We start from the raw sequence: 27,880 nt of genomic DNA, 5'->3' as shown, positions 1-27,880 counted from the left end.
ACCGGCAAAAGAGAGTTTATTAACCATTTGGTGTCTTCATATTTTAAATCTGCTATAATTCCTGAATATTCATTGTGTGTTGTGTAACACTGAAGGAGAAAGCTATTCAAATATGAAGGTCTGCTCACATTCATTTCTTCTTGAGTCTTGAATTTTAGATATAGTCATTTTTTTCAAGCTTTGAAATATTGCCCATAATTTTAATTTATTTGATTTTAAAATCAGATAATTGAGTACCTGTGATGACAACTTGTATAACAGCTCTTTCCTTATTGGGCAGCCCAATCCTTCACTAATTCAGACATCTTCACACTTATTTCAGTTGTCTTTGTCCTTTAAGTCCCATCAGTTCTGTACTGATCAGAAGATATGTTTGACACTTGTAGACAGGCTTATGCAATATAATGAAGTTAAGTCTCATAAATTCAGACGTGTGCAATGTGGATAATGGAAAGGGAGAAAACTGATCGAAAATGATCAATCATTTTTTATGATCTCTCCCTAGCCAGAGGGTGGAAATTCCACTGTGTCATGATAGCAGACTTCCAGATGGGAGAGTGAAAACTGACTGCTCTCTGGTTGGGAGACAGCACAGTTGAAACCCATTTGAAGTCCGCAGTTAAAATGGCTGGAGGCTGAGCTGTTTCTTTTGGTCTGACAGACCATTTAATTTAGGATTTAGATTTGGGTTATAGCAAGGTCAAGAAAGCTACTGTAAAACTATATATCTACAAGTTAATGTTGTTATTCATGCCATAAACATGTAAAAGCTACTAAAGATATCATTACATTACCAAGTATATATGTATATATACGTATTAGTAATCTCCTTTTTCATTAATGACAAGATGGTCTTTTCAATGGGAGGTGTATTGCTTTGTTTTTGAACAGAAACATGCAAACATTTTACAATCATAATCAAACCATAACATGCAATCATAATCAAGTCACACCATTGTAAATCATGTGCTGTGGTCACTTAAGGCCATCTGCTAGAGAAACATCCTGTTGACATTCCCTGAAAGGAGGAAAAGGGAGGGTGATGACAAAAAGGCATATGCAAGACCTCTTTAATCTTCATGTAGCTGATTTTATTTTCCTTCCTTATTAAATACGTGGGGTCTGAGAGATACAGTAGAGCCATGCGTGTTTTGAGGAACAAGAGCCAGCATATTTAATCTCCTTATAAACACATTTGCTTATGAACAACAAAATGAAAACTGAGCAGCAAAAGGAAAAGAAAATCTACAAACGGTATAACTAGGGTTAAATATTGATTGCATAAAATGTGCTACAGTATGTTCAGTAATGTTCCATTTATATATTATCTTGTATTCATTATATGCACAATTTTGCATAATGTATCTGTGATATGTAATAGTAGTAGATAAGGATGTTGTAGTAGTCATTTAATATTATGTTTTTTGGATCAGTTGCACTTTTATTAAGTTTTATTTCTTGATACATAGTATTTTATTCAGAATGCTTTATATTCATAATGCCTTATTTCACTGTGTGAAGTATTCAGGAAATTAGTTTTCTCTTAGTGCTATAATATGAATTATAGTTTAAAAATATAGTACATATTCATAAATCCAATTTTTTGCTGTTGAAAGGAAAATGATCAACTGTAATTCCTAGGATAAATGAAAATCTTAAATGAAAACCTAGAGTCGTGCTCTGTCATTAGAGTAAACTATGAGGGTTTTTGTGCTTCTTGTTCTTTTTTACTCTTGCTTGTAAGGAAAAATGGAACCTACCCTCAATAACAATTCCTTCAGACATAATGCATGTATCTTTCCATTAATGGTCTTTTGGTGTATTGCAAAAAGCTAGGAGTATAGACAACATATTAAAACATCAAATACAAAGACACCATCTAAACAGAATGCTTAGTAATTGAAATGAACACGCTATTGAGAAGCTCAAATTTGTGTGTTTGTACTTTATTAATTTCAATTTGTGTATTATCCTTTCCTGGAACTACAGGAAACACTGTGACTTGATGTTGTGATTAGAACAAAAATAGCAATAATAGTATTATATCCTGTTTACTGAGTAAACCCCTGTCTTATTTATTTCTTGATTGCATTAAATTTGTTCAAACATCATTTGTCTCTAGATTTGTGTTTGCTACCAGGAAATGTTGCTGTAACTGTAATTTAGACATACTGTAGCTATGATGAATTATTGGTAATTTGTCATTTTACATGGCAGAGGAGTTTCTGAGAGATGCCACTTAACTCAAAAACACATAAATTAAATACCCATTTCCAATTTCAAGGTATTTATTAATGTAATATGTTTATACAGTTGTACTAAAAATCATTCTTAAACTGAATAACAGTTAATGTTTGTCATGTAAAATATAAAGGGAAGAACTTTGTGGTGGATAGTAAAGAGTGTGGATCACGCATGAGTCATGTGTCTATAGATGCATTTGAACTGTGTAGTTACTTTTGGTGACCCTTATTATTTCTAAAAATTTGTTTAAAGTCTTCTATGCATCATTACAAATATTTTTTCTTATTTATTTTTAGGTTATTCATTATAGCCTATTTAATTGTTGTATTTATTAATGTTAAGATTATTGATTTTGTTTTTCTTTTAAGTGTGACTTAATAATGATGAACATTTAATTTCCATTTTAGTTTTCGTATTGAAGTTAATTTTCAAGATTTATTATTATTGATTTTATTTTAGATCTATAGGTATGTAAGGAACAGACCAAAATTGTATACATTTTGTTTACTGAATAAGTGTGAAATGATGGGAGATGAACAGAGAGACAAAAGGTCATCCAGCTTTCTGTGTGTCATCCAGCAAATTGTATTTATCCCTGAGACCATTTGGTTTGTACAGCATGCAGTATATTGCCTCATATACTCTCTCAAGTTTCTTGTCACAAAGAACAAAAATGTGCAAACTGAGAGTGCATGACTTTTGCCTGTGTTTCCCTTTGAAGTTAGTTTATAAATCTTTTTTTTTTCTGTTACTCTATACTGTATTTCACTAAGTATTCAGGGTGTTACATTGGTTTGCCTTTAAATTAAAAATATTTTATAACTCACAGTCAAGCAAGATCTTTTTTCCCCAATAATGAATACATTAATAATTAATAAAGAGATTTATTAAACCCATTTACTGTACATGAAATTGGTATTGTAGCCCTATTGCAAGGAATACAAGACTAAAAGACTAGTCTGGCACAGCTCAGAAAAAAAACCCACTGTGCACCTTCTATGTAATGGAAAATATGCAGTATGTCTTTTACTTTCTGTCTGTAAGGCTATCAAATACTTTCTGCAAACTGAGAATACCATGCATTTCAGAATCATTGATTTCTTCAGTGATTTCTTCAGAAATAAGCGTATTTCCTAATTTGTCCTGCTAAAATCATTCTCTTTCTTCTTTGTAGGTTTCTACATCCTGTGTCCCTGCTGCTAATTATGAGTTGGTAAGTATCCTCATTTTACTTTTGTGCACCTGAACTCCATACAGTGTAGTTTTGTTTCCGTTTTTACAGCACATCAAGCCCGGTTATGTGTAGGGACATACTGTAATGTGTTTATTCAGATGGGTTCAACTATTGCTAACAGAGCACAGTAGTTGAACTGCTGTTAAAATTCCCAGTGGAGAAAGCAGTCCAGCAGCCTTGCCTTTTTTGGTTTGGGTTGCAGATGTAGAGGGGACTTCAAAAGGTTTGTTTTCCATATTCTGCCTTTTAGTTTCATCTAAGCTGGCATAGCACAGAAGCTTATGAACCATTACCTGTAAACACTGCTGATATTTTTCTGGAATTTATGATTTAGGATTATTTTAACTAAGTGGACTAGAGACTTGATTGAGTAATTGATCTGTATCATTACAAAGAAACGTTTCCCAACAATATTACTTTTGTGTTTGTTTTTGATGTTTAAAGATAGGTACTATGCACATCTTTAGATATATGAAGAAAATAAAAACAAGTTTGTTTGCAGAGCTCAGTATAACACGAAAGCCTACAGTATGTTGTCTTTTATATTTTGCCTACTTATTTGACATTGTGAGAGCACCTGGTCTTCTGTTGCTTAAGAACTATATACTATATATGTACTTTTTTCAACTACAAATGCTGTGGATAGTGAAAACCTTTAAAATATTATTTCCATTACCTCTTTTGTTGTTACCAAAGCTATTAATATTCCTCTTTAATAAACAAAAGGTTTTCCAAACCTTTTTTACCTAATAGGAAAAGTGAATTTGTTCAAAATATTGTTTTGCATTTCACAGCACAGTTTTGTGCTTACATTCCTTTACTACGCATGTTTTAGTTTTTCCCCAGGATGCCAAGTTTAATAAAGAGGAGTATCCTGTGACATTGCCTTGTAGCAATTTCTATTTCACTTTTGTCCAGAGAATCACATAAAGTGGCACTAATTGCAGGGATTAATGGTGATTGCTTATTTAAACATTAATGATCCCAGCAATAAAAACACATTAAGGTATTCTTTAGGAACTGGACATACAAAAAAGGGATAAATAAATAGAAAACTGCTAGAAGCTCAAAGCTGCTAAGCTCTGGAGAGCTGTAAAAGCAAATATAGATCCCAAGCATAACAATTGCAGTATTTGCAATGGAAATGCAAGACACAATATTAATAAACTAAAAGCAACACATAAGATAAATGGAGGCCTGCCTCAATAGTTCTCAAATCTAATACTTATTTTCCTATGTTAGAATTTACTGATGTGTGGTTAATTTAACAATCTGGTCTTACAGACTATCAGAACTACATAAAATGTACAGAAGCAAAAGTTGAGATGTAGTTCAGAATATTAAATCTATATTGTTTACATCTGACAGCACCTGCAAGTACTTAACATACTGTACATGAGTGGTCAAGATGAGTCTTTTCTGAATTTTTAAACATCTTTTAAATAGAAGTCTGCAAGACAGTAGTGTACAGTAGTACTTCAATTCAGAACATAATGTATATTTGAGTCTTCACAAAATACTGTAATTCGCTATCATCTTTGAAATCCAACAATTAGACAGTTTAACACTATAACCTACAAGTCAAACAGAAGGTGAGAACAATGATATTGTGAGAAATTTGGCCATGAATAGATTTAAATAATGCTAATTTAAATAAAGTTATGAATGATCTAATAAACCTTTATTAGGTTACCATCTCCTTTATCCTTCCCAATTGTATACACAGACCACAACAGGATATTTCCATATTACCTAAACTAAATGGAACTATATTTTAGTATATAGCATTTACTTTTGTTTATACTGGATAAAATAATGCCAATATGTCTAATAAATAGGACATAAATTGCTCCATTCTCAATGATATAAGACGGGGTAGAAATTTATAAGTGGTAATCATTCTAATAATTAATCTTTTTTTCCCTTATTACTTAAGGGTATAACTCTTAAGTAAAGGAACAATTTGCTGATAATTAGTGGATAGCTTGTCTTCTAAATGCTTGGTCTTAGGGATACAATTCCAAATTCCTTTTTTGGTTCATTTCTCTGCCTAGAGATACTGTAAGAGAAGCTCAAGATTTATGAGGCTTGGAGTCAGTCTTTCTCTGAACTTAGGTAATGCAAGCAGTAAATTGGGTTGACAAGGTAGACTTTGAAAACCAGAAAAGCAAAAGTACTCCATCAAAATACGGACAGCACTTATTTTAAGTAAAGAATGTTGTGATGATTTATTTCCTTTCTGTTTATCTGAGGAGTTTACAATATTTATTGTTCTTACTTTATAAATACTGTATATCTATTCTTTATATGCATACAGCAAAAAGACAGAATGAGACATTTAGTCCCCTGTAGTGTCATGATTTGATTAGAATTAATTAATATTCCTACTCCTAACTCACTGCAATTGTATGCTCCTAACACAAACCCCAAATCTACAATGTTATCACTTCAACACAAGTGATAACACAAACTTTACCACTTACACAATTAGTTTCTACATGTTTGTCTGTTTATGGTACAGTAGGATTGCCATGTGTAATGTACCAAAAACATGATATTTCATTCTTACTTATTGTTATAGCAAATAAAAGAAAGTTGTAAGTTTTAAATAATACTAATTAGCTAGGAATCACTACAAGATCCCAGTCTAAGCATTAAGGAGCATAGGGTACTGGTGAAATATTTTACTAGAAAGTATATTATTTAAACAAGCAGGGCTTAGATGTGCTGCCTTTCGGGGCATAACAAAGTCTCGAAATAACTTGAAACAACAGGAACTGGAACACCTCGGGAAAACCTGAACAAATGTCAGCCTGAGGGCTGTGCACAGTGATGCTGTGATGTATGTTACATGTGTTTTGCAAACTGGTTTGTGGGCAGGAACATTCCAGAGAAGCACCCTCATATTTGTTTGTGCTGGATCAACAAAGAATGTTTTTATTAGCCAGGAGCAGGACAGACCAAGAGCCAATGGAATTTCAGCCCCGAGGGTACTAACTTTTCCAAAATGATAACTGTCATTAAAAACATAGTCTCTTTAAAATGGTATAAGTGGCATTGACACCACACAGACATGGAATTTCCAAAACAAAAACACCCATTGTAGTTTCAGGTAAAAGCCACTGGTGGACACGGTAAGCATGGCTTGTGAAAATAATGTAGATCCAATTAACAGACAATATTTTCAATGCTAAAAAACACGCAATGATATCATTTTTAAAAGGCAGAAATTGGCAGACTGTTAATTTTTTAACACTTTCTTGCATGGATAGTCCTACAATAGTCCTACAAAACTGTATACAACAATATAAAGTATGTAGATGAACAGTATTAACTTTCATGTAGGGATGTTTACATTCCTTGTATAATGTGAGACTGAAAATATTCTTTATTTGCAACAAATGAATTACTTTATTATCTTTGTCCTTTTTAATAAAAAACATAAATACATGATCAAACGATTATTTGATATTTTAGACACTTACAATACAATACGTACATTCTATCCTTTCTGGTTTTGTGGGATAGTGTAGAGTAATGGAGGCTCAATGGTGGCTCCTGTTGTAATTAGTGGCATGTTACTTGTCAAAATAAGTATCATTCCCCATTGGAAAAAAACTTTTGCTAAAAATTGTCCCCTGGAAGGATAATGTATTTGAGTATCTCCTCCCTGAACCCTTGATTACTTCAAAGGGGAAAATAACCCCCCTTTCCCAGACTGCCACTTACAGTACTTCAAGGAGAACCCTCTCCCATAATAGTTATGTCAGCAATCTGTTTCAATGGGGTTATTGTCTTAATATTTATGTGAGTTTAACCATTTTGCATAATAGGGTCAAGTATTCAATAAAAAAGGGCTCTTGTATACCAAAGTTCAATAATGAAGCTTTGTAAAAATGAAATAAACATCTTTACATTATAAATGCCAACTGTTTGTCCCAGCTGAGAAAAAAGGTCTGGTTTAAAATACTAATGATATAATAGTACACTTGCATTACTTATTACCCTCTCTCACTGAATGCAGATGAAATTAGATGAAACAAACATTTGAAAAGGATGCCTTTTTCAGAAATCATGCAACAAAAAGATCAAATGGAAATACTAAACCATGAACTTCAATATATATCACAGAAAGCAGAGGTGATCCGATGACTTACAATAATTAAATCCCTCTAGGGCTGATCCCTGTTCAGCATTTCCTAATATCTGGTCATAATTAACATCCAAATACAAAAAATGAATTGTAAGCATGTCTAACGCTGCCTAATATAGCAAACTATACATACTGTAACTAAAGAAGTTTGCATACAGGAAACATAACTTTTTTTGAAAGCAAAAGTTTAATTTATACAGTACTGTACAAACGTTCCAACTTCCATCTTTGTCCGTGACATCATTCACAACACAGACTAAGCCAAACCAAGTTGTGTTTCTCTACTCAGCTTGATTCTAGCTAATCATCCTTTATGATGTACTATTTACATGTGCATTCTGGCACTGAACAAAGATATATTTAAAAATGTGATAATCTAGGAAGAAGCAGCATTAAAGTTATACAACTTACATGAATCTGAATTTGAAAAGGCTTGTTTTTTCTTGGAAGATTTTTATCTTTAATTGCATCTGTTTAGCTTCTTTCCATGATGGTGGTCTTATGATAATCTGACTATTAAAAGCTGGTTTGGTACTGTCTTAAGCAACAGCAAAGGTTGTCTGTTCTTTCCAAGAGGTAAACTGAGGTTCCTCTGACACACATAAATAAACATGAATGACATTCACATAATCATATTACTGTCTCATAAAGCAGAACATCTGATTGGAATCGTGGTTCACAAGCCTTCAAAACAACTTCCAGTGTGAGGTACTCCAAAGACAGCATTTATGTATACTGTATATGTTCAGTTTACAATTGTTTATTAAATCAGAAGCAATGGGAAACAGTTATGTTGGGGTGTTACAATGTCTTATGTCTTATGCAAAAAAGATGGCAAAGATTTATAAATTAGTGTCACTAAAGATGTATGACATGGTTCTGATGCCATTGACAAGTGTATACCACTGCATTTCACAAGTTGTTATGTAAGAGCATTTTTCATCTCCATTCCTTGTGTATCTCCCTTGAAGATTGTCTTTGAAGTCTTCATCTTCCCATTCTAATTTCTCTGTAGATTTTTTCCTTGCCAAGATAAAAAAATGACAGAGTGTGATATAATATGTAATATAATAGTGTTAATATAAATTTTCTACTTACTACTGATTTTTCTATGGATAATTCAAGAACAAAAAAAGCACAAGAGAAATGTAACATTGTATATACTTTAGGCTGTATAATATTTGCCATGGTGTCTTACTAGCTGTCTGTGGCCAGTTTAGTGATACATTAAATCTCTGTAGGATGAAATTTCTGTGTTCCTTCTGTTTGAAACTTTTTTTCGTGTTTTTTTGCTACAGTACATGAACTTGGATATTTATCAACAACATATAAATCGCCACCTAATTTGCTCTGGAAATACTTCAGAGAGAATAAAATAGTATTCCCTTTTATGGCAATTTGCAGCGCTTTAATGGAAAGCTAAGGCAGTAATCGCAAGTACTACAGTATGGTTTTACTTTAAAACATTCATCTTTAAAAAACAGTACAGTAGGATATCCAATACTGTATATAATATAAAGAAGAAATTATATTCACAATTTCTGTGAAGCCCCATAATGCCTTTTAAAGGTGCTCCTTAATTATGACAGACTGAAGACAACCTCAGACATTTAGTTTAGTATTATATTTGAATTCCACATTTGATAGCTACATAAAAGTGGCCTGTATGATATAGCTGATACACGGTTTCAAAGCAGAACATATCCTCATGAAGAGTCTACTGTACCTTCAACCATACCCAGGGTACTAATTAACTGTGTTAATGTTAGCAAACGTACAGTGACATATTGTACTTCAGTTTTGCTATAGAATTAATATCATAGTTTCAAAAATGTATTTTAAAAATAAATTATAGTAATTTAGTTTAAATTAAAAAAATCAATTAGTGTTTCTGTAAAATTAAAAATCAGAAAAAATAGTATGGTCAATGTATTTTGGTATTTTCCCTAAAAAGTCTTAAAGATAATGTTATTTTTTTATTGCATAGGTTTGTTAACAAAAAAGGGAATATTTTAAAGATGTGTCCACACTAATATTTTACATTATGTAACTATAAACACTGTCCTTAATTTACAATGTGTAATTTAAGGAAATAAAAATCTGGAAATGTTGGTGCTTGGACATTTACAGTTATTCTCCATTTGTCCTCTATAATTCATAATGTTGCTTTCCAGAAATCATTAAATGTCTTCTATCATAAGTAAAAGCTGAACGTTTATGGTTACAGTGCTTATTAGTAATAACCAAAATTTACCTGTAGGAATCAGCACAGACTGGATGAGCTGTAGCACATTTTTCTCTTCTCAGACTCATTATGTAAAGTATTTAGGACCATTGCTCTCGTTCTTTGAGTTATTTGTTATTTGCTTATGAGCAAAAGTGTTCTGCAAAACTGACTACGTGATGATAGTTTTTTTATTGTAGTTTATTTCTGAGCATTGATATGTACTGTAAGTATCTTTAAATAAAGAAAATAAATTCCTTTCTGGTGAGTGCTTGTGATCCAATCTTTCAATAAAGCCACTGTTATTCCTTAAAGCCACAGCTGGAACAGAAAGGGTTGTGCAAGGATTAGGAAGCTGTGGTTATAGAGTTTAGAAATTCAAAAAAAGTTATTGTAAAGGAGAAGTTTGTAACCATTAGCTATACATTTAAGTAGTAAATTTAAAAGTAGTCTTATCTACAGTATATGCTTGGCAAGCCTGTGAAGAACAAAAAAATCATTGTGAATCCCACTTTCTTAATTGTGCAAAAAGTATTTAAAAACTTTTAAACAAATGTATGAACTTTATGTCATACAGTACTTCACATGTTTAATTCCTCAGGTTTTGACATTATATTTTAATATCTCAGGCAGTTTTTTTAAAATACTGTATATATTTTAAATCTTATCTATAAATTTCTAAGGATTTCTAAAAATCCTTTGATTTAGTTAAGAATGAATGCAAATGCGGTGACGTCTGTGTAATAAAAATAATACAAAAAATATGAGAATGATGCAGTGAAGGCCATGATATATAATACCCGTGAGGATGTAGCTCTTACATTCTGGTTAGCCAGAACTGGTAAATTGAGATAAAGGCTGGTCTTTAAAAAGAAAGAAAACACACATGCTTTTTAGAATAAAATGCAACCACAGACAACATATTTGTGAGTTCTAGGGATCTATGCTAACAAAAAAGCCACAGTACAAAATCTTGATGAAGGCAGGCAGGCAAGCAAAGGTCAGACCAACAAACCGCCTTGAGCCCAACTTATCCCAAACCGCAAGCACGCTGGAATTAATTTGAGCTGTGGCGGGTGAAGAAGCTTATTTCCTGCTGCAGTTGTCCTACCCTACTTCTTAGGCAGGGAGGGGTGGTTCCAAGCTGATTCAAACACCACAGCTGGCAACCACCCTCTCACAGCCCTCTGATGAAAAAGATTCCCCCCACATCTTTCCAAAGAGGCCTCAATTTGTAATGAGACAGTACTGAATGAGCTTTCAGGTTAGCGGAAACAAAACACAACATTGTTACAGGACTTTGTTGATGTATACAAAAGTGTATTTTGAAATCAGTGAAGTTCATACTGTTGTGTTTTCGAAAGGCACTTTTCATGAGAAATACTTTTATTTCCTTACATTCTAAAATTCCCTGCTCCCTTCCAGTCTGTACGTATTCTCTGAGTTGCCGACTGAAGTATTCATCCCTCTGGCATTGTAAGCACTGTAAACTTGCAAACGAAGAGTGAAAAAATAGCTTTTAGCAAACTGCTTACAACACCTTGCTTGATAAATTTATAAAGAGAAAAAATGTAGGGCACTCCATTAGAAACGTGGTTATAGTGGTGTAGTATACTGTACATAAAGAAGCCACTGTGCTGGGAATCATGCACATTCATTAGTCAGACTGTGAATCAACATGGCCTCATGCAGCACTAATGTAATCCCCAACAAATATAAACTAACAAAAAATCCAGTATTTTAAAAAGGCTTACCATGTTAAATTTAATATTTAATGTAGTAAACCGTGGGGAACTCTTGGCAAAACAGCAACAAATAGTAGTGGTTATAATGCTGGATGCTGGGGTCCCAAATCATGGGTAGTATGCTGTTGTTGTGATCTTGAGCAAAGATCCCTGCTGGATAAATGGGTCTCCAGTGCATTGCCTGGTAAAAGAAATATATAAACAAAAGAAAGCTGTGCTACAGCACAATAAATACTAGTTCTTTGGTAACTGGGATATCAAGATTAAAAAATATAGGTGAACATCAGAAATATTGTGCAAATTCAGCATGGATAACTTTAATTAAGGAATTTGTTATAAGTAACCCCATTTTTGTGTTTAGTATAGAACGTAGTAATGTATTGAGGTACAGTATAGAGTACATGGAAAAATGGTCCAAGAAACCTACTATGATATTTCTTAAATATAAAAGCAGGTATTAAGAGATGAAACCTGTGGAAATGTTTAAGCCTTTCTGCATTTAAATATCATTCCTGTACTGAAAAGAGGCATAGCAGACCACAAGCTGAATTCTAGGCAATCCATAGTCTGCAGTATTGCTTTGCTGCAATGACCTAACCTTCACTGATGGCCAAACCAAATCTCTGATACAAGTTTCACAGTCCTCTTGAAAATGAGCACAATGTTGTTTTGGAGAGTGTGAGGGGTTTATTTTCAGAAAATATTAATCTCAGCCTGTTCAAAGACAGACTTCATGATTTTTTTTCTTTTATATTGTAGCTGTGTTTTTCAAGCAATCTCACATATCTGTACTTGGGCCCTCTAATATTGCAATATTCAAAATTAGCAAATAATTAATAAATGTCTGAATGTCTGAATTTGAGTTATTAATTATGACTGACATTTGTAATCCTGCACACATAGATTTGCACAAAAGATCCACAAAATCTTGGATAATTTATTAAATTGAATGAAGTTATTATGCTAAGGTGGCTTGTTCTCACTCTGTAGGAGATGAAAGATCAGATTTTCCATTGTGACTAACTGGAAATTTTATCACATACTAGTGACTGAGCAAATTACTGCTGAATAGGGAGAAGGGACTCATATGTTTTAATTCATCCTTATAGACACCACGTAGAATTGAGAAGAAAAGAAAAATGAAAACCAGTTTAGGAATACACATTTAGGCAGTAAGATACATGTTTATTTCACAACTGAGAACTTCAGGTCAGTGGATGATATCTTAAAAAAATATTGCAGGGGGATACAGGGTGGTATTACCATATTAAGCTTCATAGCCTTAGTCTTAGAAGCATTGAAATCAGTTAATATTAGAATAAGGTTAACAAGTAACTCTTCTTTCTTTGTGATAGTGAGAAGAGGATCTTTGTGCTGCAATGTATAATAATAATTTTATAGGAGTTGTTTTGGACACCATACTACTTAGTCTAAAAGGCTAAACCTCAGGCCTACTGAGCACTGTAGTACAGTAGGTCATTGCATTTCCATTAAGTTGTTTATATATAAATGAAAACAATGTATAGAATCATATGGAAATGTTTATACCTGTTTTGTAAGGAAGCTCACTTGTCAATGCTGCTTCTGGAAGTTTTGTCCATAACCATAATTGATTGGCTAACACACCGAAGTAAAAAGAAATACATAATTATTGGAGTAACTGCTAACATTACGAGGCAAATGGCTTAAATCCAATAAATTCCATGTTGAAAAATATATAAGGGTACTCCAACTACATGATTAAGTAGGCCATTTAATTTTTCCTGTTTGTGTTTCTTGTTTTTTTCTACTCATTTTTATGAATGGTGGTGTTAAAAGATGATGATTGATTATTGGATTGATTAAATTACCTGAAACCTATATAGCCAGAGCATGTTATTTAATTTCCTTTAAAATAAATACTACTGTTTGTTCTCCATTTAAACATGCACTGGAGTTTCTTCTGTTGTTATTTCATTTTAGGTTTTACCACCCCAGCTCCACACTACCTCTTTGTTATAATCCACCCTGCCTGACAGTCTGTCGTAGTTACTAGCCTTAATTAGACAAAAGTCTGTGCTTAGCACAGAACTACTATAATGTCGCTTCAAAAATCCATCCACATGAGGCCATAACATACTGTAGCAGAAGCTAGGGTAAACCAGGTGCTCATCTCCTTAGCTATTATTTTAACCTTAGAAAAGTATGACTGAGAATGACAGAGAATATAGTAAAGAGAATAATAGTATTTTTCCTTAACATGCTTGAGAACACGTTTCCTTTTAAAGCAACTAGTAAAAGATCCAAGTTCCAGATTTTTTTTTCTATTGCTCTGGTTCGTGGTAGCTCTCTCGCTTTAATATAAACAAGTTGAAACAAACCAGATTAAACCTGGCACATGACATCATGGATTCCTGCAGCCTGAGTTCTTATAAATAAACATTTTTTTTTTCAAAAAGAATGATTTCTTCCTTTGACAGGGAATGGGCATTTGGCAGAGTGGTTGGTATGAAGCCTTGACTGCTGTATATGGTTTGCAAGAGACTCTCTGCTAACTTTACATGTCTGACTAATGGAAAAGAAATTCTTCTTCTTCTAAATATTTAAATGTATTGTTTATAGATGCTCCCACATATGCAGAGATATACTTTGTCTGGTGTTCACATTGACTACTGCTACCAAGCTTATTTTCTTCTTTTAAACTGATTTTTCTTCAATTTGTATGATCTTTTTAAGTATGACAGTACACAATATTTGAATTTTCAGGCTGCTTCAGTTTGCTCTACATTTTATGTTTATAAGCTTTATTATACAAGTTTTGTTTTCCTAAATCTGCACAGGATTAATCTATTTTTTTCTAGCAAATAAGAGCAATTAAAGCTGTGTTCTGTATTTAAAGTACTGTAGGAATTTGCTTGGAGAGGTCTTTCTTTATATCAGCATCATGTTTTATCTGCAACAATAAAAACATATCTTGATATGTTTTCATATAATTTGTGTCATCGTTCAACTGCATCTTTTATCACTACTGTATGTGTGATAAAACTTAGCAGTTCAAGTAGAAAAGGCATTGCCGACTCCAGAAATGACAATTTCTGTCCTGTTTGTAAAGCTGTCTCTGGCAGTCAGGTGAATCAACCTCAGCCAGCTATAGAAGCCAGTACAACAATTAAGTGGCACTCATTGCCAAAGATTTGCAAGTGAGACTCACACTGATAATGTTCTTTATTATACTCTGGGGAGGCAGCCATTTCTGATGGATGAAAACTGCTACATCAATGTCAAAACTCCCTTTGCTGATCTTGAATAACAGATGTCTACAGTTCTGAAAGGTATTTCTATTGAAAGCAGACAAACAGGAGGCATCTTTCTGCATTTTACAAGTAGAAAAACCTGCCCATTTGCTTCTCTGCATTTAAAGGAAAATACATTTCATTCAGTGTAAGTTTATTGCCTACTGCTGTCAGCACCAGATCAACTTACAACATGTGTGTAAGTGTCTGTTCCAGGGATGAGCTGTCAGCTGCGTGTGCGACTACAGAAAATGTCCTTTGTAAAGGTGTGTTATTTACCTTATTCTCCAAGGTTACTGGAGTGAAAATGTCTTGCTTCCACATGGAATATTAACTCTCACTGGAATGTTGTGGCTATAAAAGGATTTGCTGGACAGTTGTTGCTGCTGTGGCGAGAGTTTTCTTTTACACTCCTTTTGGTTAATATTAAGATGGGTTACTCTTTCTAACAGCTTCTCTTCCCCCCTCTTCTCCTTTTCCCCCAGCCTCCAAGTAATGACATTGCATTGAAGCATGTAGACACAACGGTAAGTAAAACACTTGGAAGTAAATGACTTACTGGATGATCTTCTGTGTGTGTGATAGCTAACTCCCACTCCATTTCTTGTTGTAATTAATTTACCTATTACTTGTTTCTAACTTATTATTTTTTGTTGTTGTTCTCTGGTGATCTGGTCTCCATATTCTTTAGAGAAGCAGAAGAAGATTATGTTATTATCATCATCTTTAAAATGTTAGACACGGATAGTATCAGCTTGTATTAGTAATTTTTTCCTCTGTGGAGTTTTGGTTATTGTATTGGCTATTTAGATGTTTACTCTTAGTTGATAGAAATATCATAACACTTGGTTATGATTTCTGACTGTTGCTCTGTGTGTAGGATTTTAAAGCTTATGAGTCAAGTCTGTGGACAAAACATTTAGTTGAACACTGTGCAAGAGGCAAGTAAGCTGAGACAGGAGTAAAATGAAAACAAAGATGCTTTTTATTCAAAACTAAAAAAATGTGGAAACATTCGAAATGATCGGACCATACATAAAACGTGGTGAAGGAGCTCCTGTGCTTTAGCGTGATACTGTATCATTGGTCTCTGATCTTAACGATATAAATGTATTCAGGGATCAAATGCACAATGATTCCATTCTTTCTTTCTTTTTTCAGTACACACTTGCTCAACCACACACAGCTGTGTATGACTAACATTATGAAGATTTGCATTAAATAAAATAATTTTCTATTTCACATGGCCATGCATCACCACAATCGTGACCTTTTGATACAGAAGCACAGTTAGGAAAAAAGCAATGGTCAGGAAGACCAAGGCTTTGCTCTCCATAATTAGTTTTTTTAAATTGCCTATTATTGTGATGCTTTAGACAGGGGTTCTCAACTGGTGGGGTGTGCTCCACTAGGGGGACACATAACATCAAAAGGGGGCCACAATACAGTAGCTTTTTATATATGGCTAACTTGAAATACAGTAAGCACTGAATTTTTCTGACTAAGAGACAACATTAATTACAGCACTTTATACATAGAAACAAAAGAATTGCCTTCTAATCAAGGGTCTCTTGATATGCAATGTTTTAGTCACTGATTTGTGTCTGCTGCTAACCAGCAAATTCTTTGAAAGACGATTTTAGATGATAAATTCCAGAGATACTTTCTGGACCTAATGAGAGAAAATCTTATTTGGAAACTCGTGAAAAGTCCTTTCATTTGTGAAGTTCAGTCCTTGCCAGAGAACAGGGAACTAGTTTTTGGAAATAAAATATGACCCAACTGCCCATAACATCAGTTAACTTTACAGATGTTTTGGTTGAAACACTTTCCTGTCTACCCCAAAACAGGGGAGCAAACTCTGCACCTCTTCGTGCCATTTTTATCCACCCGTCTGTGAAAGCTTGAGATTTCTTAACTTTCAATGATCAGAAGCATTGCAACAGACTTGATGTTGAAAGTGACTTGCATTGTGTTTCTTCCATAAAACAGGATTTCAAAATCTGTGGCAAATGAGCAGCTTTTGAGCTCACATAGACAATGCTTGAGACGAACTGTTAAATTAAATAAACTAATTTTAAATGTGAATTTTGGATCATACTACCTTTGATCTGTTTCCCTGTTTTTAAAGTAAAATTATTTTTAATTGATGTAGATTAAGCTCACACATAACAATTGAAATTAAATGATTTTTAAAAATGTTTAAATAAAATTATTAAGCCATACACTAAGTGGGGGGTATGGTTTTGTGTTAGCTGAAAGGGGGACATTGTATTTCAAAGGTTGAGAGCCAGTGTTTTAGAGATGCCCATATTTTCTATTGGTACTGTCGTAAACTCAAATGTACTTGTATTCAGTTGTAGCAAATGTGTTTGTACCCAGCCTAAATCTGCAGTACGTCCTTTGCACAAACACAAAGGTATTGAAAATATGCAAATATTGTCATTACAGTTCATTGCACTTCATTACTGTGCATTACAGTTCATGATTAAATATCATGAAAGGTTCTTCTATTACTGAAAAAAAACTTTCCTACATGTATTTGTCTTTTGAAAAAGAGATCAATTAATGAATTATACTGAATGTCCATTGCTTTCAGTTAAATTTTCTTTTATAAATTAAACTCAAAAGCAAACTCACACAATAATAACCTCATTATTCAAAAGAAACTGCTTGGATATACTGTGTGTCATGTGTATAGAATTTATATGACACATCTTTTGGTTTTGACTGGTTTTATTTAGTTTCAGAAAGGAAATATCATGTTAGAGGTGGGAGTTTTTTAAAGGCAAGATACAGACTATGGTTTAATGGAATGTACAGTAATAAAGAATCAGTGTAGTATGTACAGTATACTGTATGTTTGCCTGTGTAAAGAGAGTGCTTATCTTTACCTTTTTCCTTGATGTCCCCTTCTGAAATTTGAAACTCAACCAAAAGGAAGACTTACTGTTTTTTTTTCTAAATTCAATATTTATGTTTACATTATGGTGTTATGTAGGCGTTCATTTTACCTCAAGCCTTCACTTAAAGTTTTGGTTTTGCATTTGTGTTATTAGGATGAGATTGCATGGAATTTGGCTTTGCCATATAGTGTAATACATAGAATTTTAATGTTTATGGCATCAAGTGAATTGTTGTAGTTTGCCATTTACTCTTCAGTTAATGCAGTGTGGTAATAATTGTAATAGTTTGTTAACTCTGACTATGTGTTTGACAATGAACAGTACTGTTTTTGTATGTAATTACTAAAGGAGTTACTCTCCCTCAAATGCATTTATTTTTATCGCACTGCAGCTCCTGAAAGTGTAGTATTGTAGTTGCTTATGTAAACTCACTTTTACAAGAGAAAGGATCAAAATTTTAAGTTGTGTCACCCTATCTCCTTAGCTTGAGAGGGCAGATACTTATAATGTTAATTTGGTCCTACCAAATTAAAAGAAAAATACAACAGAACAGTTGCATTACAATAACAAACATCACATGTAACTTTAGTTTAGGCAAAATGTATTCTGCACCAATATAATGGAAATTGGAAAACCACCGTAGCTTGCTAACAGTCTCAGCAGTATGATGACGGTAAACTGTCTTTGTGTTTAGAGTCCTGAAGTAGTTTCCATGTGATTTCTTTGGTGCATGATTTTCTTGTTCAAGAAACTTATGTTTTGTAGTTGTACTATATTTATAGTATATAAGTATAGTATATGCTTAGGTGTTCCATGAATATACAGGATTCCTGTTTGCTGTAATGAGGAAAAGTGTCGCAGGTAGAAAACATTGCTTTGAGACTGTCTCTTCACTGTCTTCTGGGTAATCACATATTAGGTAGTAGGAAGTGTTGGTCTGCTCTCCAAATTTACTGGTAATATGAAGTTATCCTTTGCCTTGTAGCTGCTGGGTTTAAAAATAATTTTATTTTGTGGCAATGACCGCTGTAGATGTTCAGCCTTCAAGCAACAGTGTCATCCCATACTTTTTATGAGATTTTAAACACTCAATAACAGTCTCTCCAATGCTGTCACCCCACACACTAATTGATGGTGTAGCACTCTATTTCCTAAGTATCCCACAGGGCACTTCAATGAGAGTTATAATAGGAAACAGATTTAAGGGAAAAGGCCACCAGAGTAGCAGCCTGGTGTGGAGAGGGTTAAGCACTAGGAAAATTACAATGCAGTACATTAGCAGTTCATTTCCAGCTCCAAGGAGTCAGCTGATGAGAGTCTGACCCCGACAGGGACCAGGGTGGGGCAGAGACGAGAAAATCTACAGAAATCTGGATGCCAGCAAAACACAACATGGGAAAGAGGGAGGAGAGTTTCTGTGGAGAGGGGAAAGAGAGAGAGCATCTTGGCTGTACTGTAAATCGGCGCCAGGCATGTGGCATCCTGTAAACAGTTTCAGCTTAAAATAGAGCCCTTTTTCATAGAAAAAGGATAGTTTAGAGAACAGAATGCATAACAACAGTCAGCCTTCTCCTTCCACCATGAACCCCAGCAACTCTCTCCGGAGAAAGTTTGCTTCTTTGAGAATGCCCTGGCGATGGAGCACTGGCTACCTATTTAAGGTAGGGTTCAAGGGTCATAAAGAAAAAATATGCGTTATAATCCTTCCACTGAAGTTTCATTTTTGGTTGCGTATGCTTAGCTTTTGCATGTATTTTCATTCCAAGTTTTTCTCTGAAACTTTCTATCGCACTAAAACTGCCTGCCCCCCTTCTTTGAAGTGTATTGGATCATCCTTGTAACCAGTGCTTGCAGATGTTTTAAATAATAATGATGAGTTTTACAGACTCTTTTTGAGATTTCTCAAGAGTCATAATTGTAGGCAGATCAAGGAAATGTTGAAAGTTTTGATTTGATTTTGGAGGCTTCGATATGTTCAAGTCGCTAAAGAAGATGTATTTACTATCCTCTGTTTTTTCAGGGGGTGATTTCAGGGTGGGAGGTAATTTGCTTGAATGTTTAGTCTCTGAGCTCTCAGGCTTTTTTGCTATGTTTGCTGGAGATATTCAGAAATGTATATTCGTTTGGGCTTTAAGTACTGTAACTGCGTACATTGTTTCAGTATTAACATTTGTTTTGTGTCAAAGAAAATATTGTGCTATACTGTAACCATATACAGTATAGAGAACACTCATGTGGAAAACTCAAAGTGGAATATGACTGATTTTAACATATTTCCAAGGACAATAGGCATTTTTATTTAGTTCCTGACAATATATGCAATGCCCCAGTGATGTTACAACTGTTTTGATGCGGATATTATAATGTCCATGTCAATAGCAAGCACTTTACTCAGCACTACTGTCACAAATTGTTAATGTTAGCTGTGGTCTGTGTGTTGTTTTCCTGTTTCTTAAAAACTATTTACTTTAATGCAGACCAGTGAAACAAATTATTTAGAGAAGCTGAGATGGTGACTCATTAATAAAATGGATAAATGATATCTGTGAACAGAATTAGTAGCATTGGAATTTTTCTTGTATTAAATGTGCCATAGCACATTTTATATATTAAATTAGTGCCATTGCTCTATATGTCACTATAAGTCCAATTTTGTGTACAAATACTGTATAACATGGAATATCTTAAAATATATGCAGTTTTATCAAAACTTCTTTATAATGCTTGAAATTTAAACAGTCAAGAGGTGTAAAGTACTATATAAAAGCTTTTATACATAATAATGAAGGGAAAAACTTGTCAATTTTATATCCAGAGAATATGAAGAAAAAAGGTCATCTAGATTTAGAGTGTTTTACATGATAGATGGCTAAGATCACAGCACTCTTACTTGCCTTGCCTTCCATGTACTGATGTCAACAGAGACTGAATGTCTCCTTTTGATTGGCTTCTTTGTAAATAGGGTCAATGCAGGAGCACAGGAGTTGTTAATAGGTTCTAATGTGAAGTCTGTTTGTTTCCTGTGGAACAGAAGCCAGGGATGAAGGGAAAACCAAAGCACGTTGCTCTATGCAGTTTCATTGGAGTGCAGTGAAGTTCATCAGGGTTGAGTCAACCTATTCACTCCTCTGATAAACCAGTCTGTCCCCCTCTGGGGATTTCTTGCAGAGTATGAAAGTGTCTTGGACGTTACAGTTTAAAAAAAGTTCTCCAATGACTGTTTATTTTTGTAACATTGTCTCTTACGTTTCTCAGTATGTGAAAATTGAATCAATTTCTCATTCAATTGACTGTTGAATCAAAGAGCATCACTTCAATTTGGGAATTAAAGACCTCAATTTTCTATCTCCACCCTTCTTACCACACCTTTTTCATAATAAAGTATTATTGCCTTTTTATAAAGCCAGTGAAAGTAAATAAGGGACTCACAATGGTTTGATAATTGTTAACCAGAAATAACTATACTGGAATTGACTTGGAAGCTCATAGCTGTTACTCTTTAATTTACTGTATAATTCTTCTGTTACACATGCAGAACCACTCATGTTTTGTTCTTTTGTAAACGATTATTTCTGCTATAAACTGAAAACTTATTTCAATCAGTATACCTACAGAAATTAGTATTTACAATCTGTCCAAAATTATTTCACTAGAAGTGGTCATTATTATGGATGAATTTGTTGTCATAGTTAAACTAATGTTATTTTGCTTAGTAAAGTAGTGAAGACTACAGCTGGAGATGGGGGAGAGGGGGGGGGGGCAATACTTTTAACTACAGTATGTCTATATATACAGTGTTTAATTATACTATATATACTGTGTACTGTATATACTATACTGTAGTTAATGATCATGCTACATCATCTTATGAAATTAACATGTTTTTGCCTTAAGAATTGCAATTACAATTTTATGAAAACATTTAATTTAAAAAGACATTACAAATGAAAATAATTTCCCAACTGTTCAATCAGCCATTAAAACAAATGCAGCTACACTGTCTAGTATTTATGAAAATTGAACATTTGAACTTAAAAAACAGGATATAAATTAATGGCATTCTGATATATTTTTTAATTAAGATCACATTAATGGGCAAAATCCTTGATTTGTTAGGCTACTAAATATCAAATAATCTTTAATCATTTAACTGTGGCTTTTAGTTTTCCTTTTTTAGATTCTGGAACTAAAGGGACTGAACACATTTTCATTTAAGAACCTTTTGTCAGGGAGTGGAGTTTCTTTTCTCTTTGCAACCATGAGATTTTAATTTGTGGAAAAGTCTTAAATCAGTTATTGTTATACCATTAAAGTTCATCCCTGTCACAACACAATGATATATTGACAACAAGCTTTACAAAACAACCTCTTGCAATTTCTTCATGTCTTTTACTGAATTACATTTGCTTAACAGGCCTAACTGTGTTTTCCAGGTGTCCAATACTGTTTTCTGTGTTTTTAAAAAGTGATAGATAATCTTTATATATTTATTTCATCAACTTATTTCATGATCTTTTTAATAAAGAAGACATACATACACAAGTATTCTCATATATACTAAAACCACAACTATGCTACTGTATAACTGTTAAACAGTTGTGATAATCTTATATAAAATGTTTACAAAATAAATTACAATATTATTGATTAATAATTAAATTATTAATTATTCATTCATTCTTTCTTTCTCTCTCTTCTGGAAATGGTTGCAGGAGCTGACTGAAATGAATACCATAGACATAATGTTTTTACCAAAATCTGGTATCAGTTACATATGAGAAATGTCAAAAGCTTCAAAACTTAACATAGTTATCAGCTTGAGTGAATACTATTATATCAACATATTTCCATTCATATTATTGATAATGCACTGATCAAATATACATGTTTTTAGGGTTCATCTAAATCCTCCAAGAGTATGGAGTCCCGCCGAAGACCTTCTCGGTAAGTCCAAAGATTTTTTCTCTTATTTTGAATTTGGTTAAGTCTAGTTTAAGTACACTCTTATTTGAAGGTATGTGGGATCCTCTGTCCCTTCCTACACGCCTAGACCGCACAGTTGTGTTTTATTCACAATGTTATAGGAGTTATACTGTAGGAGTTATCACATATTTGTTTGCAATGCTTCTCATTTCCATCCACATTTTACCTTTACCATATGAATTTTCATTATTATTATTGAATGACAAAATCATTTAGTTTTTGTGTTTTTTCACATAAAATAAGAACATAAGTTTGTGGCATGCTAGCATAAATACTGTATGCATGTTGAACACATAAAGTGACATTTTGGTAAACATGTTGAAGGGGAAAAATGTGTTCAATGCAAATAATAATAAAATATTACTGAATGTCCTTTAACAATTTTCTGAGTAATCATACTGTAAGTGATTGGTTTGCAAAAGACATCCATCTGTTCTAAATCTTTTTCAGTGTTTTGGGTTGCATCAAATAAAACCTGCAGTACTACAGTACATATGAGATGGACTCAAACCATGAAGGATGTTTTTATAGACCTTTTCATTACTTTCTTTGATTGTACTATAGAATGGAAAGCTTAACATTATGCTACTATGCAATGCAACAGTCAATGTGTCAGAAGCATACGGTGTGTGGGCACACCAGGAGCTTAGCCTGAAGCAGATTGAAGGCTTGGATGTGGAAACTGTGAAGCTACATTCCAGTTGTCTAACTTTCCAAACAATATAAAATGAATTGCCCTCAGATTATTCATTTTAACTACCAAAGCAGATAATTGGATATGAATTTGAGGTCATAGGGGAAATATACAATACAATGTACAGTAATTTCAGTATTTTTTGCAGTTCAAAGGTGGTTACTGTAACATCTATATTTTCTGTTGTGTAGTACAGGGTTAATTTCTTAAATATACATTTATGGTTTAACCACTTGGATTCATGGGCAAAGGGACAAGACATGACACTCATCTTTACTTAGTTTAGTTATCCTTTTGCATTTATTAAAACTGAAGCCTAATACAGTACATAATGTGAAATAAACACAAAAATAAAAAAAACAGTTTATGTATGCATTTGCTAGCTTGTTTGATGAACACCATACTGAAATACAGTGGATATTATATTCATATAGAAATATTGTTGTGTGCTGAATTGTGTCAGTAAATTCATATGTTCCACTTGGTCTGTTGACGAGGGCAAAAGTATTAACAGCAAAACGTCACTAGGTTATAATAATAAAAATAATAATAATTATTATTATTATTGCTTACACTTTGCGCTTTTCTGGACACTCCACTCAAAGCGCTTTACAGGTAATGGGGATCCCCTCCACCACATACTCACAGCTTCATCACCATATGTAAGGAAAAGCATAAAATCAATACTGTGTATTTTTAGATACAGTATCTAAAACGGCATGCATGATTTACAGAAACTTGGTTGTGATACAGTTTAAGTCTGAATGTTCTTAAATATGCATTGATTAATATGCTGAGGACTATGTCATCACATTCACAATATTCACCATATTTAAGTATGCACATGTGTTCAAACATTTCACCACCTAAAATACTTCTACAATCACTGGTAATAAAATCTACTATGATATTCTAGACACCTTTTCTAGGTATTTTTTTATGTGAATTTTGCCTTTCACACTAATTCCCAAATTAAAGCTTTCTGAATGCAAAGTAATGAAGATGATTGGCAGGGTCGCACAGTGGTTGGCTTTGCTGCCTATCAGCTGTAAGGCTCTGGGCCCAATTCCTGGGATGCTTTCCATATGGATTTTGCATGTTGTCCCCGTGTTCGCGTGGGTTTAATCCGAATGCTCCGTTTAGCTCCCAAAGACATGTTGGTAGGTTAATTGGCTTCTGGGAAAAATGCCCCTGGTGTGAGTGTGTGTATCTGTGGCTGAGCGTGCCCTGTGATGGACTGGTGTCCCATCCAGGTGGTATCCTGACTTGTGCCTTTTACTTGCCTGGATAGCCTGCTGCTCTGCAGTGACCCTGTATTGGATGAAGTGGTAAGAAAATGGATGGAGGAATAATAATGAATACCAGATCATCAGGATGAGTGGAATGGCCTTCTCATTTGTCAATGTTCTTGGGTTCTTATCCATGAGTTGACAACTGAGAGAATTGAATAGAAAGCAGTGTGTCAACTTAAAGAACATAACATCTTATTAGGCAAATGGTGTACCACAAGGAGCCATTTTAGGACAGTTCTTCTCCTGATCATTATCAATTATTTAAATTATGTTCGAGTTACAAATTACTGGAAAAAAATACATATGGTAAAAACAGAGGGAGTGTGGTCAACTGAAAAACAGCAATGAGGCAATTCTAAAAGATTTAGAAAAAATCAAGGCTATTTGTTCCTCATTTTATTTCAAACCAATAAATATGTAACCAATTTATGGGACACTTCAGGTTAAGAGGCCAGTCAGTCAATATTTTAAACAGAAAAAAAGAAATATACACTATGCAACATGTTGTACAAGTCCAAACTAAAGAGGCCTTTAACCTCAGCATCAACAATCACAAGTTTATTTTACAATAAGAAGGAGCATACACTATACATACTGTATCACAAGAAGGATTCTGCGATGCAGGAAGCTATGCATGAAAGAGATCAGAGTGTTTGGGTCCTTTTCTTTCTTATTGTTATACTCTATGATGATTTCCATAGAGTGTAGTGGTGGACACTATCAAAGCCTTACTGACCCTGTTACTAAATACCTCTATCTAGTGTTTCTACTTGGGGCCCTTTATTGTTGGAGTAAGAGGAGGTTATGTGCTGGAATTGCCACTAGGGTTAGGGTGATGGTTTACTGCCTTGGGAGGGTTTGAAGGATGGAAGGAGGTGAGCATGGGATGGTGTTTTATAGTATTATAGTGTATTATATTGTTTTTCTAAAGAAATGTGATTACAGAATGTGTATTATTTGAAACAAGGGAAACTATGTTTCAGTGTGACGGAGACTGAAAGGAGATTATTAGAAACTGAAAGGGAATCCAAATAGGAAAAATAGGAAATACTTTATCATTTAAGGAGTTGTGGGTGTCTGGAACCAGCTCCCTAGCTAGCTGGATGGGTCTCACATTTCGGGGTACTTCAAGAAATGAAGAGACAAAACCTTAGATTCACTTAAATTACCCAAACCAGACTGGCAGGATGGCCTTCTCTCATTTGCAATCTTTCATACTGGATGTTCTCATTTTTATTTTATTTTGAATTGTGCATACTTGCATTGAATACAGTGCATACAGAATGGAGTTTGCCTAATGCACATGAAACAGATAACTGTAAATATTATAATTTTGCTAGTCTTCAAATGTAATATACTGTATAGGGTAGTTTTAAATAAGTATTTACTGTATAGAAATGTGAAAATGTTTACACACAGATGAAGTTCGAAATTCAATAAATGTGTAAAAGTTCAGTAATGCAGATTCTAATTGCTGAAAACATTTCTGGGAGGAATCCAAACCACAGGTATAAGGGTTAAATTAGTCAGTGATGCTTGAGGGATATTGAGAAACTCTGTGGTAAGAAGTTGCTGTGAGACTTACTGTGATTATAAATCAACGTTTACGGTATAATATTGAAAAAATGTTTGAGCATTCATTCACTGATTGTGTTTATAGCATTAACAGTTCCACAGGCATTGCATTATGTGTAAATAAATGTAATAGCACTACAGAAATCAAGAATTAGGATGAACATAACTCATAGTTAATGCTATCAATTATAAATACATTATTTTGTCTACACAGTGAAGTACATGCATTGACTTGCAACTGGAGCCCATATGTTATCCTAAATGTTTATGGTCTATTAATTAATATTAACAAAACGTGTTTTGTAATATTGCTGCATTCCCATTTACATGGGTCTAGGTTTTGCTGAGTCTTTGAAAAGTACTGTATTTAGCATTAGATGCATTTCACAAGCTTGTGTAAAATATGCTCAAATCATAGCAATATAGAGCCTTAAGTTGATAGCTGTTAAAACTTTTCAGTTTCTTACACTTTGCTCTTCTGTACTAAGAGCAATTACATAGATATTACAAACAAGGACATAATGTTTTGTAGTGATTCAAATACTGTGGGAAGAAAATACAGCATTCTCAGGGGTCAGAATAAAAATTCAGATTTTGCCATTGAAAATAAATAGTTGTATTTTAATTTGCCATGTAAGTTTAGCTAGAAGGCACTGGAAAAAGAGGAATGAAAAAAAAAACTACTTTAAAAAGTTAATCCGTCTGAACAGATGTCTGTGTCTTTACAGGAGCCTGAGTCTGATCCAAGCCATGGATGAGAGTTATGATGTGGATCTTGTCTACATCACAGAGCGTATCATCTCCGTGTCCTTTCCCAGTAATGCTGAGGAGCAGAGCTACCGCAACAATCTGAAGGAGGTGGCAACAATGCTGAGGTCCAAACATGGAGACAACTATTTGGTAAAGCAGAGGATATACTGGCTTCTGTGTTTTTCCTGGTGAAGCTGAATTTCACTGAATTTTGGTTGCTCTTGTGATCGTGCCTTATTTAATAAAATCTGATTATTTCATTGGTGCCGTTCCAAAGTTTTCAAGGTTAATTTTATTTGGATGGCTACAGAACTTCATATAAGTCTGATCAGTGTTTTATTTATCAGCTGGTATTCAACAACCTTAGTTAGCAGCTGTTAAAAAATAGCCGATAATGTACAATTATATTGGAATTATATATAGACTATGAATTGCTCTGTTTTGTGTTCTTTATTCTTTATCATTTGTAACAATTTTTTTAAGTCTTTAAAGTTTTTAAATAAAGATCAATAAAAAGTACTAGACATACTGTAGTGAACCTGTTAGACATATCGTACCTACTATGTTAATTTTACTTTATAACAAGTAATATAGAAATGAAATATTCCAGCATGTATTAAACAAGTGTGCTTTATTTCAGCTCTTTAACCTCAGTGAAAGAAGGTATGACATTGCCAAGCTAAATCCAAAGGTAAATTTACCAGATGTGCACAGATTTATCAGACTTGCCTATATTAGAAGAAGACAGATATCTCAGGGAATGACAAAATCTGAGTGCAAGTCTAGGGAAGTAAAAGATCCTACCATG

At 33.7% G+C, this 27,880-nt stretch overlaps 1 protein-coding gene across 12 annotated transcripts in view; it reads left to right on the top strand.

The window, feature by feature from the left end:
* Window positions 1-27,880, top strand: part of tns1b (tensin 1b) — a 264,722-nt gene that overhangs the window by 157,906 nt on the left and 78,936 nt on the right. For 11 of the 12 annotated variants that reach the window (XM_088604952.1, XM_088604951.1, XM_088604948.1 and 8 more), the window contains 5 exons: window positions 3,419-3,457; window positions 15,358-15,399; window positions 22,673-22,722; window positions 27,051-27,222; window positions 27,713-27,763. In XM_088604952.1, the coding sequence (XP_088461078.1) occupies window positions 3,419-3,457; window positions 15,358-15,399; window positions 22,673-22,722; window positions 27,051-27,222; window positions 27,713-27,763 (354 nt within the window). Of the gene's footprint in view, window positions 1-3,418; window positions 3,458-15,357; window positions 15,400-19,175; window positions 19,440-22,672; window positions 22,723-27,050; window positions 27,223-27,712; window positions 27,764-27,880 lie in introns of those variants that run through there. The other variant, XM_088604957.1, reaches the window with a different exon arrangement.

This window comes from Lepisosteus platostomus, chromosome 14 (assembly GCF_059453375.1).
Source record: "Lepisosteus platostomus isolate fLepPlt1 chromosome 14, fLepPlt1.hap1, whole genome shotgun sequence".
In the NCBI taxonomy this organism is placed as follows: Eukaryota; Metazoa; Chordata; class Actinopteri; order Semionotiformes; family Lepisosteidae; genus Lepisosteus; species Lepisosteus platostomus.
Note: the sequence above shows the minus strand (reverse complement) of the source record. Positions and strands in the feature narration are given on the sequence as shown.